The sequence below is a fragment of the Hyperolius riggenbachi genome, chromosome 6, assembly GCF_040937935.1.
Source record: "Hyperolius riggenbachi isolate aHypRig1 chromosome 6, aHypRig1.pri, whole genome shotgun sequence".
Taxonomy (NCBI): domain Eukaryota; kingdom Metazoa; phylum Chordata; class Amphibia; order Anura; family Hyperoliidae; genus Hyperolius; species Hyperolius riggenbachi.
Genome location: NC_090651.1, coordinates 366,210,518 through 366,222,936, shown reverse-complemented (window position 1 = coordinate 366,222,936; position 12,419 = coordinate 366,210,518). Strand labels below are relative to the sequence as shown.

The window sequence follows — 12,419 nt, the reverse complement described above, 5'->3', positions numbered from 1 at the left end:
ATTTATAGACAGCCCAACTCTGCAGAGTTTGTTGTAAACAACAAGAGTAATGTAGGCTGCCTTCACGGTTGAAGTTGTGTTGAATTCCCTGTAAAAGCATAAAGAACAAAAAAGTCACACTACATGTAATGCAACCTTTGCATCGCATACAGTGCAGAAGAGTTTGCTTCACAGCCTCGGCTAAAGTGGACTTGCATGGGACAGAAGGAAAGCTGAAATGCACCCTGTATGTATTTAAAGAGTTTAGCCTGTCTAGTCACCCCTCATCTGAGACTAAGCACAAGTTATTATTTGACCATCAGCTGTGTCAGCTGGTTGCCATGGCAGAGAGCTAAATGGCAAACACAGCATGCTAACAATATGTCGGCTTCCATGAAAGCAGGAAGTAGACTCACTGCAGATTTATTGCAGGATTTGTATCCGCTGTAACAAAGAAATGTTATTTAAAGGTTATTATGCCGTTGCTCTTTTAGAGCAGAAAGGAAGTTCAGAGTTCAGGTCCCAGGGGCGTAAGTAGAAATCACTGGGGCCCCCTGAAAAACTTTGGATGCCCCCCCCCCCCAATAAACTGCTCCCAGCCTCAGCTTATTACACTTACTCTGTCCATCTCTGATGGAGCAAACCTGCCTCTGCAGCCTTCTCCAGCATCAGTACAGTACAGAGCACTTGGGGAAGGGTAGAGAGGTTGGGGGTGGGGTACTGTACAGAAGAGCATGCTGCACACTGAATAGGGACTGTCTACAAATCTTTGTCTGCAAAACTTTGTATGATTCCTTATCAGTGGCTGAGCAGATGCAGTCATTAGAACATTTGTGCAGAGAGCAGAAAGATTTTTCTCTCCTTCTCCTTAATTGTCAGTCTCTCAGGACGGGGCCCCTGTGGCTTCTGGGCCCCCCTGCAGCTGCATCTCCTGCAGGGTCTATTATTACGCCCTTGTCAGGTCCGTTTTTATAAAGGCTTTATGCGGTAAAACAATGCTTTGGGAGACTATAGTCCACTGGATGCAAAAGCATTGCATACACACTGAACATTGCATATACTTACCAATGTGGAGCAACTTTCTGCGCTAAGATGACCCCCATAAAGTCGCACCACAAAGCACCACTGTGAACACAGGCAAAAGCTCACAGACAGTTTTAGAAATTCATAAATGGCTTCAAATTAAAATGGAAAGATTTTTCTTTCAACTTGAACACTAAAAAGACATGGGCAGCACTGTTATTTGGCTAACAGATTTTACTAAATGTAAAGATTATTATAAACTACTGTACAACTTTGACTTTTTTCCAATGATGAGGCAAGATATGCTATGAGCTGTGTAATGCATTGGGTCCTGTGTTTTTGTGTTTTAACCTTTATACTGTTTAATTTCCATTATTATTTGTGTAAAAGGCAATGTTGTGTCCGGAGCCGGAGGAGCGCTGGAAGGTGCACTGAGTGAGTAGTAGTCACAGTAACATTGTACAGCGGGACTCTGAAACTCTCTCCTGCCTTTATATTTATCCTCAGACTAGCTGGGCTGCTTAAATGATATGGATTATAGCTAGATACAGTGGGTTGCAAAAGTTTTCCACATTTTTTCACATTACTGCCACAAACATGAATCAATTTTATTGGAATTCCACATGAAAGACCAACACAAAGTGGTGTACACATGAGAAGTGGAACCAAAATCATACATGATTCCAAACATTACAAATAAATAACTGCAAAGTGGTGTGTGCATAATTATTCAGCCCCCTTTGATCTGAGTGCAGTCAGTTGCCTATAGACATTGCCTGATGAGTGTTAATGACTAAATAGAGTGCACCTGTGTGTAATCTAATGTCAGTACAAATACAGCTGCTCTGTGAGGGCCTCAGATGTTGTCTAAGAGAATATTAGGAGCCACAACACCGTGAAGTCCAAAGAACACACCAGACAGGTCAGGGATCAAGTTATTGAGAAATTTAAAGCAGTCTTAGGCTACAAAAAGATTTCCAAAGCCTTGAACATCCCATGGAGCACTGTTCAAGCGATCATTCAGAAATGGAAGGAGTATGGCACAACTGTAAACCTACCAAGACAAGGCCATCCACCTAAACTCACAGGCCGAACAAGGAGAGCGCTGATCAGAAATGCAGTCAAGAGGCCCATGGAGACTCTGGACGAGCTGCAGAGATCTACAGCTCAGGTGGGAGACTCTGTCCATAGGACAACTATTAGTCATGCACTGTACAAAGTTGGCCTTTATGGAAGAGTGGCAAGAAAAAAGGCATTGTTAACAGAAAGCATAAGAAGCCCCGTTTGCAGTCTGCCACAAGCCATGTGGGGGGACACAGCAACCATAGGGAAGAAGGTGCTCTGGTCAGATGAGACCAAAATGGAACTTTTTGGCCAAAATGCAAAACGCTATGTGTGGCGGAAAACTAACACTGCACATCACTCTACACACACCATCCCCACTGTCAAATATGGTGGTGGCAGCATCATGCTTTGGGGGTGCTTCTTTTCAGCAGGGACAGGTAAGCTGGTCAGAGTTGATGGGAAGATGGATATAAATACAGGGCAAACTTGGAAGAAAACCTCTTGGAGTCTGCAAAAGACTTGAGACTGAGGCGGAGGTTCTCCTTCCAGCAGGACAACAACCGTAAAGAATAAAGCCAGGGCAACAATGGAATGGTTTAAAACAAAACATATCTATGTGTTAGAATGGCCCAGTCAAAGTCCAGATCTAAATCCAATCGAGAATCTGAGGCAAGATCTGAAAACTGCTGTTCACAAACGCTGCCCATCTAATCTGACTGAGCTGGAGCTGTTTTGCAAAGAAGAATGGGCAAGGATTTCAGTCTCTAGATGTGCAAAGCTGGTAGAGACATACCCTAAAAGACTGGCAGCTGTGGTTCTACAAAGTATTAACTCAAGGGGCCGAATAATTATGCACACCCCACTTTGCAGTTATTAATTTGTAAAAAATGTTTGGAATGATGTATGATTTTTGATCCACTTCTCATGTGTACAACACTTTGTATTGGTCTTTCACGGGGAATTCCAATAAAATTGATGCATGTTTGTGGCAGTAATGTGACAAAACGTGGAAAACTTCAAGGGGGCCGAATACTTTTGCAACCCACTGTATAGGGTAATTGAATAAAGCCTCATTAGGACAAGTGTGCTCTTTCCCATGACCTCTCCAGGCCATTGTACAAAGCAGATAATATGAACACGATGCTGCACAGGGATTCTTGGTTTGTTATGGAGATCTACATTTGCTATTTTATTTCTAAATATAATTTAACCCCTTCCTCTCCCCCGGGACGAGAATCTACATTCCTGTAAAATCCCAAATCTCCTTCCCACTCACCCCCCTGAAATTTTTTACAGACGCAATAGTTAGCTGAGAGATCAATGAATGGGAACCCAGTTTCTATTCATAGATTTAAGTACCCATTTGAATGACTGCTGCCATCTATTAGACAGTGCCACTATTCACAAAAAAACATAATTACACATCCATGCATTACTTTGTCTGTTTTACATTTTTTCTGTGAAAACACATTTAGAATAAAATCATTTTTAGCAAAAAAGTACTCCTCAAAGAAAGTCTAATTGGTGTTAAAAAAAAAACAAAAAACAAGATCTCGCTGTCCTGCTCTGCTGCCTGGATCGTCTGCAACTGGCCTCAGAAAATCCTCCAGTTGGGGCCAGTTGGTGCAGGCGCAGTCTGGCTGTGCATGCTCCTACATTGCACTCATGTTGCCGGGAGCTTTCTGGGCCTCTGCAGAAGTGTACAGGTGCAGAACACTCCTGGCAACAGGAGCACAACAGGAGCTTGCGCATGGCCGGGCCATACATGCACAGTTGGCTCTTTCTGGGGCCAACTGTGGATGATCCAGGAGGCAGAGAAGGACAGTAAAAGAGCTATCAGGCTGGAGAGGGCTGGAGGAAGCTCCAGGTATGTACACTTTTTTCTGCCCCATCTCATACTTTAAAAATGGGGTAACAGGCATATATAGGAGGCTCTCCTCATGCCCACCACTCCCCACCATTCTCCTCTGCCCCCCCTTAGTTATAATTTAATGTCCCCTCGAAGCAACTTCTGGTTTGGCAGGGTGGTCAGCACTTAGCAGGCAAAATAGCGCCGCCTGCTGTTTGATGGCATTATTGCAGCCATTGCCTGCCTCAATCATATTAGGCCCAAGACATTATCAGTGTGAAATAAGGATGTTGTGAAATAAGGACACTTACTTTTCACAGATATCAAGTTTATGTCCTCTTCTCATTTGCATAAGATCACTGCTTCTCTTGGCTTTTGAAATGTAATGTAAGATTTCATTGACATTATTCAATCCCTCCCTGACATACGGTTTTTATGTGTTTTTTTATTTGTAGATGGTGGACTTTCAGGAGGCGCAGGTAATGTTTATGCTCACTTTATGCCTGAGAACATTAATTGTTAGTTTCTGGACATTCCCAACAGACTTTAGAGATACATGTGAGCAAAGTTAGAATAACAGATTTTTTTTCTTGATTTATGTCGATTAATATTGCAGAGTTTTAATTTTTTTTTTATAGAAAATGTTCAAGTATTGGTTAACAATCTTGACATGTAATATATACGGTATATATATATGTATATATATATTTATATATATATATATTCTATTTTCACCATGTGTTGTGTAAAAATGGCTTAACAATAATTGGTATAATTAGTAAAGTAAATGCGCCAATTGAAATTATGTGTAGGCACACAATTAGTTTTTGTAAATGCAAAAAGTTTGTGATTTTCCCTGCATTGCCACTAGAGATGTTGCAAACCTCCGATTTCGGTTCGCGAACCCCGTTCGCGAACCTTCGCGGAAGGTTCAGTTTGCCGAAAAGTTTGCGAACCGCAATAGACTTCAATGGGGATGCGAAGTTTGAAAAATAGAAAAACTTATGCTGGCCACAAAAGTGATGGAAAAGATGTTTCAAGGGGTCTAACACCTGGAGGGGGGCATGGCGGAGTGGGATACATGCCCAAAGTCCCGGGGAAAAATTCTGGATGTGACGCAAAGCAGCGTTTTAAGGGCAGAAATGACATTGAATGCTAAATTGCAGGCCTAACGTGCTTAAAAACATCTTGCATGTGTATACATCAATCAGGGAGTGTAATTAGAGTACTGCTTCACACTGACACACCAAACTCACTGTGTAACGCACCGCAAACAGCTGTTTGCGTAGTGACGGCCATGCTGGACTGGTGCGCCCCATGGCGAGAGTGTAGGCCGTGGCGGTTTTCAAGCCCATATGGTTGCCGGGCTGTGGTAGCTCAATGATAGAACAACAGTGACTGTCCAGCTGATCAAATTAGGTCTGTCCACAATGAAGCAACGACCTTATTATCTTCTTGTATGTAGGTAGGCATAGGTAGGTGTCCCAGTAGTTAGCTAGGCATAGGTAGGAGAACCAGTATAGGTAGTTAGGCATAGGTAGGTGTCCCAGTATAGGTAGGTAGGCATAGGTAGGTGTCCCAGTATAGGTAGGTAGGCATAGGTAGGTGTCCCAGTAGTTAGCTAGACATAGGTAGGAGACCCAGTATAGGTAGGTAGGCATAGGTAGGTGTCCCAGTAGTTAGCTAGGCATAGGTAGGAGTCCCAGTATAGGTAGGTAGGCATCGGTAGAAGTCCCAATATAGGTAGGTAGGCATAGGTAGGTGCCTCAGTAGTTAGCTAGACATAGGTAGGAGATCCAGTAGTTAGCTAGGCATAGGTAGGAGACCCAGTATAGGTAGGTAGGCATAGGTAGGTCCCCTAGTATAGGTAGGTAGGTGTCCCCGTATAGGTAAGTAGGTGCCCCAGTAGTTAGGTAGGCATAGGTAGGTGTCCCAGTATAGATAGTTAGGAAGGGCCTGGCTGGCACAGTAATAACAATTACCAAGGTCCAGCTGCAACAGATAGGGCTGTATAATTTAGTGAGCAACACACAAAAAAAAACCACATCAGGAAAACATTAGAGCTCTCAAAAGAGCTGTTGAGGGGTGCTATTTTAGCAATAACAATCAGCCAGGAGCAAGCCAAGAGCCTAACTAATCTTTCCCTAGGAGAACAAGTCTGCAGCAGCTGTCCCTAGTCTGTCTCTAGCAGGCACACGAGTGAGTGTAATGGCCGGCAAACCTGCCTTATATAAGGGGGGGGGGGGCTCCAGGGCTTAGTGTAGCCTGAATGGTTACAATGTGCCTGCTGACTGTGATGCAGAGGGTCAAAGTTGACCCTCATAGTGCATTATGGGGCGAATCGAACTTCCGCAGAAGTTCGCTTGGTCCAGGCAAACGCGAACCCCCAAAGTTCGCCTGGAACTGTTCGCCGGCGAACCGTTTGCTACATATCTAATTGCCACATAAGGCTCCTAGTATATTACACGGATACATCTCTGGGGCATATTACATTATTGTATTGCTTTACCTTTCAGGTCTAGGAGGTGGAGCATCCGGCAGTGAAGGTAACTTTCATGCTTAATTTATGAAATATTGCAGATCGTTACTATGTTGGAGAAATTTCCCCCAATTACACTGAGAGAGTGAAGCTTAACAGCCTGTCCTGTGCTTGGCGCGCTGGCACTTCCATTCCGAGGTGTAAGCCAATCAGTGCGTACCATGCATTCACATCCTGCCTGGCTCTGTCTGACAGTTTATGGCCAATGAGTGTGCTGACAGGGGCGGGACACTCAGGAAAGCTGTGCGCTAGGATTGGAAAGGCCACTGTGAAACCCAGTGGCACACATGGAGCAAATAATATGACTTGGTGGGGCATTGTGGGCTGTCCAGTGTTCTGATAGGTCCATCCACCCCATCTCACTTGTTTACAGCCATTCAGGTTGGGGCATGGACAGCAGGTGTGGACGAAGTTCTGGCTAGTAAGCATATTCGTTGGAGAGGGGCTTTCTTCAAAAAATTCAAAGGGGTTGAACAACATGAGAAGTTTTGTCATGAACACCAGTAAAACCAATGGCTACTGCCAAAACTGATTTGATGTTCTGTTTTTAATTCGCAGGTCTGGGTGGTGGACTTTCCATGAACCTGGGAGGTGGAGCTTTAGGAGGTGCTGGATATTTTCATACTCACTTTATGCAAAAAAAAAAAAAAACTTTGATGAAACTCTTTAGAGATACATGTGTGCAGAGTCAGAATAGCAAAAAGTATTGCTGTTATTATATTTGCATAAGTATAAAATCGCTGCCAGGAGACTTGGATGCAGGACACCGCCGATACATGGCTTATCCGGCTGCTGCACAAGTCCCAGGAGCGTTAATTACTATTCCCCCTCCAGGTCCACGTGGATAGTGGGGAATGATGTAATTCGACTTCCACCTATTGCAGGCGGCTGAATTACAGTGTTTTAAAAGATAATTCAGCTTTGTCTAATGACGGCGTCGAACTTACGCACTGTGCGCCGCTATAGCTGTAATTCCTATTACGGTCGATGGTGGCGCCGGCTGTGCTGTGATTATAGTGTTCCTTATATTTTTTTTAGTCATTTATACTATTCTGGCTTCTGTTTTACCAAGTGTAAAGAAGGAAATTGCTTAAAGAGGAACTCCAGCCTAAACAAACATATTGTCATTAAGTTACATTAGTTATGTTAATTAAAATAGATAGGTAATATAATCTCTTACCCACCCTGTTTTAAAAGAACAGGCAAAGATTTGATTTCATGAGGGCAGCCATCTTTTTGGTTGAAAGGAGGTGACAGGGAGCATGAGACACAGTTCCAACTGTCCTGTGTCCTGAGCACCTCTCCCAGTTGCTAGGCAACATGAATATCAACATAGGAAATCTTATCATGCTCTGCACAGCATCAGGGAAAAAAAGCCTGGGCTTTTTTTCTTTGATGGGTGGAGCTTAGATAAAAATGCAGCTGAAAATGAAGTTTTGGTAAGAAAAAAAGTTCCGATGCTGTGAAACTGTTAAAGAAACACCAAGCCTTTTCAGTTCTGCTGAGTAGATTTTTAGTCCGGAGGTTCACTTTAACAATAATTGGTATAATTATAAAGAAAATACTTACATTGGAATCATGTGATCATGTGTAGGCACTTAGTTTTTGGAATACAAAAAGTTTGTGATCTTTCTTGCATTGCCACAGACAACCATTCCCTGTGGCTTTATTTTTTAAGGCTCCTAATATATTACACTGATAAATCTCTGGGGGTATTAAATTCTTGCATTGCTTTACCTTTCAGGTCTAGGAGGTGGAGCATCAGGCAGTGGAGGTAAATTTCAGGCTTAATTTATGCAATATAACATATCGTTATGTCTTAGAAAAAGTTCCCCCAATTACGTTGAGGAAGAGCGAAACAAAAATGCTAATCAATGGGCTCATTCACACTTATATGCAATTCTCTGCATAAGGGGGAAAAAAAGGAAGATCATACATTTGCACACCAATGGTAATAGACAGGGATGCCAGTGGAAATCCTTAAAATAGTAAGAAAGGTCCGCACACCACTGTTCAGGATTTAATATTTTTTGTTTCTTCACCAAACACATCATCTGACCATTAACTCAACAATCATTTTGGGGCCTTGTGGGTCCCTTTTTGTCAAGGAACAGTACAGATGGTAATAACAACAATGATGTACAAAACAAACATTAAACCCTTGTAAATGTATAGACACCCCCCTACAAACATCATTATGCCCAGCAAATTGCCATCAATCATCATAAACCAATCAAAGATCCATTGCCTCTCTATTATCAAACCACAACAGCCTCCGTTTTACCTTGTCTACCTTGTCACCAAGCACTGTCCCATGCTTGGTGCGCTGTTGCTTCCATTCTCAGGAAGATTATAATCAGGATGATACAATTTATTAGCTAACTTAAAAAAAAGAGTAAGCCTTCGAGTATTCGCCTTCATCAGATTTGAATCCTGTATGCTGCTGACAAGTTTGGTGAAGCACACAGCTATATACATGCAACATCAAAAGGGGATACATAGATTTTTTGGAATGTATCCCCTTTTGATGTTTATTTATTTATTGTATTTATAAAGCACCAACATATTACGCAGCGCTGATGTTGCATGTAAATAGCTGTGTGCATGGGCAGTGGGTGTGGACAAAGTCCTGGCCAGTAAGCATGCCCTTCAGGGGAGTGCTTACTCCAATACCAAATTCAAAGGGGCTGAACAACATAAGAAGTTTTATCATAAACGCTGGTAAAACCGATCGTTGCTTCCACAACATGTTGTTGCACAGTCTGTAACGAAAAATAGTGACTGTAGTCCTCTCTACATACTCTGGACCACCTTATAGCTACATTTCAGAATTGTTTTCTAAGGTTGCATAACATGGATTCAAATCTTTGTTCTTATTGCAGTCTGTGTCACAGTTGTAGAGATTTTCCTCCCTTCCTGTTCCTAGTAGCACCATAGAGAGTCTGGAAACACAGACAGCAATACAAAAATGTTTCTGTACTTTGGTTGGACTTTGGTTGGAGAAACTCTCCTGATTTTACCAGTAATATTAGAGAACACTAGAGACCTACCTAAAGTAAAAACACAAAAGAAAATCTCTGATGGATGGTATAACTTTACCTTGCTGTGTTTGACGCTTTGTTTCAAAAGTTCTGTCTGGCGTTCAGATTAAGAACCTACATCCTTCCCCAATCCTCAAATCAGCTGTGCAGGTTTAATACACGTTTTGTATGAAGTAAATGGTGAAATTTCATTTGTTAATTACTCCCAAATATAATATTTTTATGTTTTTATTTGCAGGTCTTGGAGGTTTACTTTCAGGAGTTGAAGGTAATTTCAATGCTTAATTTGGTTTTACTTTTACCATGTGGAATCAGCTAGTTAGTGATGATCAGTGAGTTGCAAACATCGTGGATTTGCATACAAATAGCATAAAATTGGAAAATGGGCAAAGCCAATCCATCAGCCAAGGGATGGCCCTGACTTTCTTAGGTAAGCAAAACTCCTTCCTCCATATACTAGGGATGGACAGTAAGATGCTAATGATTCTGAGTTGATGAAACTGGAAAATGGGCAAAAGCAATCCAGCCGCTACTGGATGCTACATTTATGGAAACTTATTCAGCTTGAAAATGGATCAATCAAATGGTTCAGCTATATTTGATTGATCCATTTCCAAGCTACATAAATCAGTAGTAATAGCATCTCATTGGCTGTCCCTACTCCACACCAGTGCTAAGCCTCCCCTATGACTATCAACTCAAAAGTTGAGCACCAATGGACAGCAGAGGATTGCTGAGCAGATGGTGGGATTTGGCTGCTAAGGAATGAAATCAAGGCCTGTAAAGAGAAACTCCAACCTAGAATTGAACTTTATCCCAATCAGTAGCTGATACCCCCTTTTACATGAGAAATATAATGATTTTCACAAACAGACCACCAGGGGGTGCTGTATGACTGATTTTGTGCTGAAACCCCTCCCACAAGAAGCTCTGAGTAACGCGGTACTCTGGGCAAACTGCCACAATGTAACAATGTTCACAGACAGGAAATGGCTGTTTACAGCTGTCTAACAGCCAAAACAGCTAGAAACAGCTACATAACCTGCCCACAGTAACAATGTCACCATGTAATACATGTCAGGATGTGAATCTGGGAGAGGAAAGTTTTTACAATGAGCAAACACTGACTAAATCATTTATACATAATTATGGTAAAAAATGAAGCACTTTTTTTACTACATTATTTTCACTGGAGTTCCTCTTTAAAGCAAGTCTGAAGAAGCTTTATAAAAGAGGTAGACACTTACCTATGGAGTGTCCCCTTGATCTTTCACTGTCCACAGCAAAGCATCTTTGGAAGTCCCCAACACTCCTCAATTAGTCACATCCCCAAGTACTTGCAAAGATGGGCGTGTCCATACTGTGAATGCACTAGTACAGACCACTCATGACACTGTACAGACCAGCTCATCTTTAAAAGTACTCACAGATCTGAGTATTTATGAAGACTGTCCAAAGAGGACCAAAGATGCATTTGACCAAACTGGTTGAAAGTTTTCACTCAGGCCCAGCACTGGAACAATAGCATTGAGCATGGCTTAAAGGATACCCGAGGTGACATGTGGCATGATGAGATAGACATGTGTACGTACAGTGCCTAGCACTCAAATAACTATGCTGTGTTCCTTTTTTCCTTTCTCCGCCTGAAAGAGTTAAATATCAGGTATATAAGTGGTTGACTCACTCCTGACTCAGACAGGAAGTGACTACAGTGTGACCTTCACTGATAAGCAAATCCAACTATAAAACACTTTCCTAGCAAAAAATGACAGGAAAAAGATAAAAAGGGACAATAGTTCATAGATTTTAGCTCTGGCATACTTAACAATAAAATTATAAACAATAAACAATAAAACAGTTAAAACTTAAAAAGTAGATTTAAACATAAAATAAAACTGTGGCATATTTTAAAAAGTCATTTTTAGGAGAAGGAAGATAGATACAATTGTTTATTTCAGTAGTTTATTTTCGCCTCGGGTGTCCTTTAAGAAGACTCCATGGGATCCAGAGCCTATTGTCTACATAGGTGAGTACCTAACTCAATTTCTTTGCACCACTTCTTATTACATCAAAACAGTCAGTGACGTGACCCAAGTGCAGGGAACACAAGAGCCTGCAGGCCCCACAATATGCCGCTATAGTATTTGCAGTCTGGTAACTTTTGAACACAAGACTCACACTTGAATTTTCTTAAGTGTTTTTACCAATAAGCGAAGCAACCAAACATCAGGTAGTGGGTGACATGTTTCATGCTGGCGCAGGTCCTTACTCATAGCTTGACGTTGACTGTGCCACTCCTTCTGTTCATAGCCTCACTAGAATAGCAAATCTGGCTTTACAGCCCCACCTTCCACTTACTTTCTGGTATTATGGTTGAGCGGCACATTTTTCTATATGCTTTGCTATGTTAGTATAAAGACAAATGATTCCAGAAAATTCTCATTTTACAGGTCTTGCAGGTAACCTCGTTAAAACTGCAGGTAATTATTATGTTTCGTTTATTCCTATTTCTAACTTGTCCAAATCACTCTCCCGGCTCCCTCATTGCAGCAGCAGCTCCTCAGTTCATATCCCCCGCTGCTGGGGGCTTCAGAAGTTTTCAGTAGAACTCTATACTTTTCAGGGGGCTCCATACTGCGCAGGTGAGAGTGTTTGAGTGAGGGCACTCGCGTATGCGCAGTATGGATCGGACTGAGTGCTCCCGAAGACTTCCAAACCCTCTTTTCGGCAGCAGAGACAACAGCATTTGACCAAATTGGTTGAACACTGCTACAGGCACCAGAGTTAACGTGGACCAGGAGAGGAGAGGGAACGCTCATTAGGACTCATTAGGACTCATATCTGGCTTTTTTTAAGCCAATTCCTAATGACTTTAAAGTACTTCCAAGGCCAGAAGGCCAAAAATAGATCAGTACCTGGGTGC

The 12,419-nt window shown here is 42.1% G+C and overlaps 1 protein-coding gene across 50 annotated transcripts in view; it reads left to right on the top strand.

Annotated features, from left to right (window-relative positions):
- Nucleotides 1–12,419, top strand: part of LOC137521919 (fibroin heavy chain-like) — a 387,111-nt gene that overhangs the window by 302,121 nt on the left and 72,571 nt on the right. For 49 of the 50 annotated variants that reach the window (XM_068241809.1, XM_068241813.1, XM_068241800.1 and 46 more), the window contains 7 exons: nt 1,393–1,437; nt 4,372–4,395; nt 6,433–6,462; nt 7,014–7,061; nt 8,200–8,229; nt 9,735–9,764; nt 11,947–11,976. In XM_068241809.1, coding sequence (XP_068097910.1) covers nt 1,393–1,437; nt 4,372–4,395; nt 6,433–6,462; nt 7,014–7,061; nt 8,200–8,229; nt 9,735–9,764; nt 11,947–11,976 — 237 coding nt within the window. The remainder of the gene's footprint in view (nt 1–1,392; nt 1,438–4,371; nt 4,396–6,432; nt 6,463–7,013; nt 7,062–8,199; nt 8,230–9,734; nt 9,765–11,946; nt 11,977–12,419) is intronic. The other variant, XM_068241833.1, reaches the window with a different exon arrangement.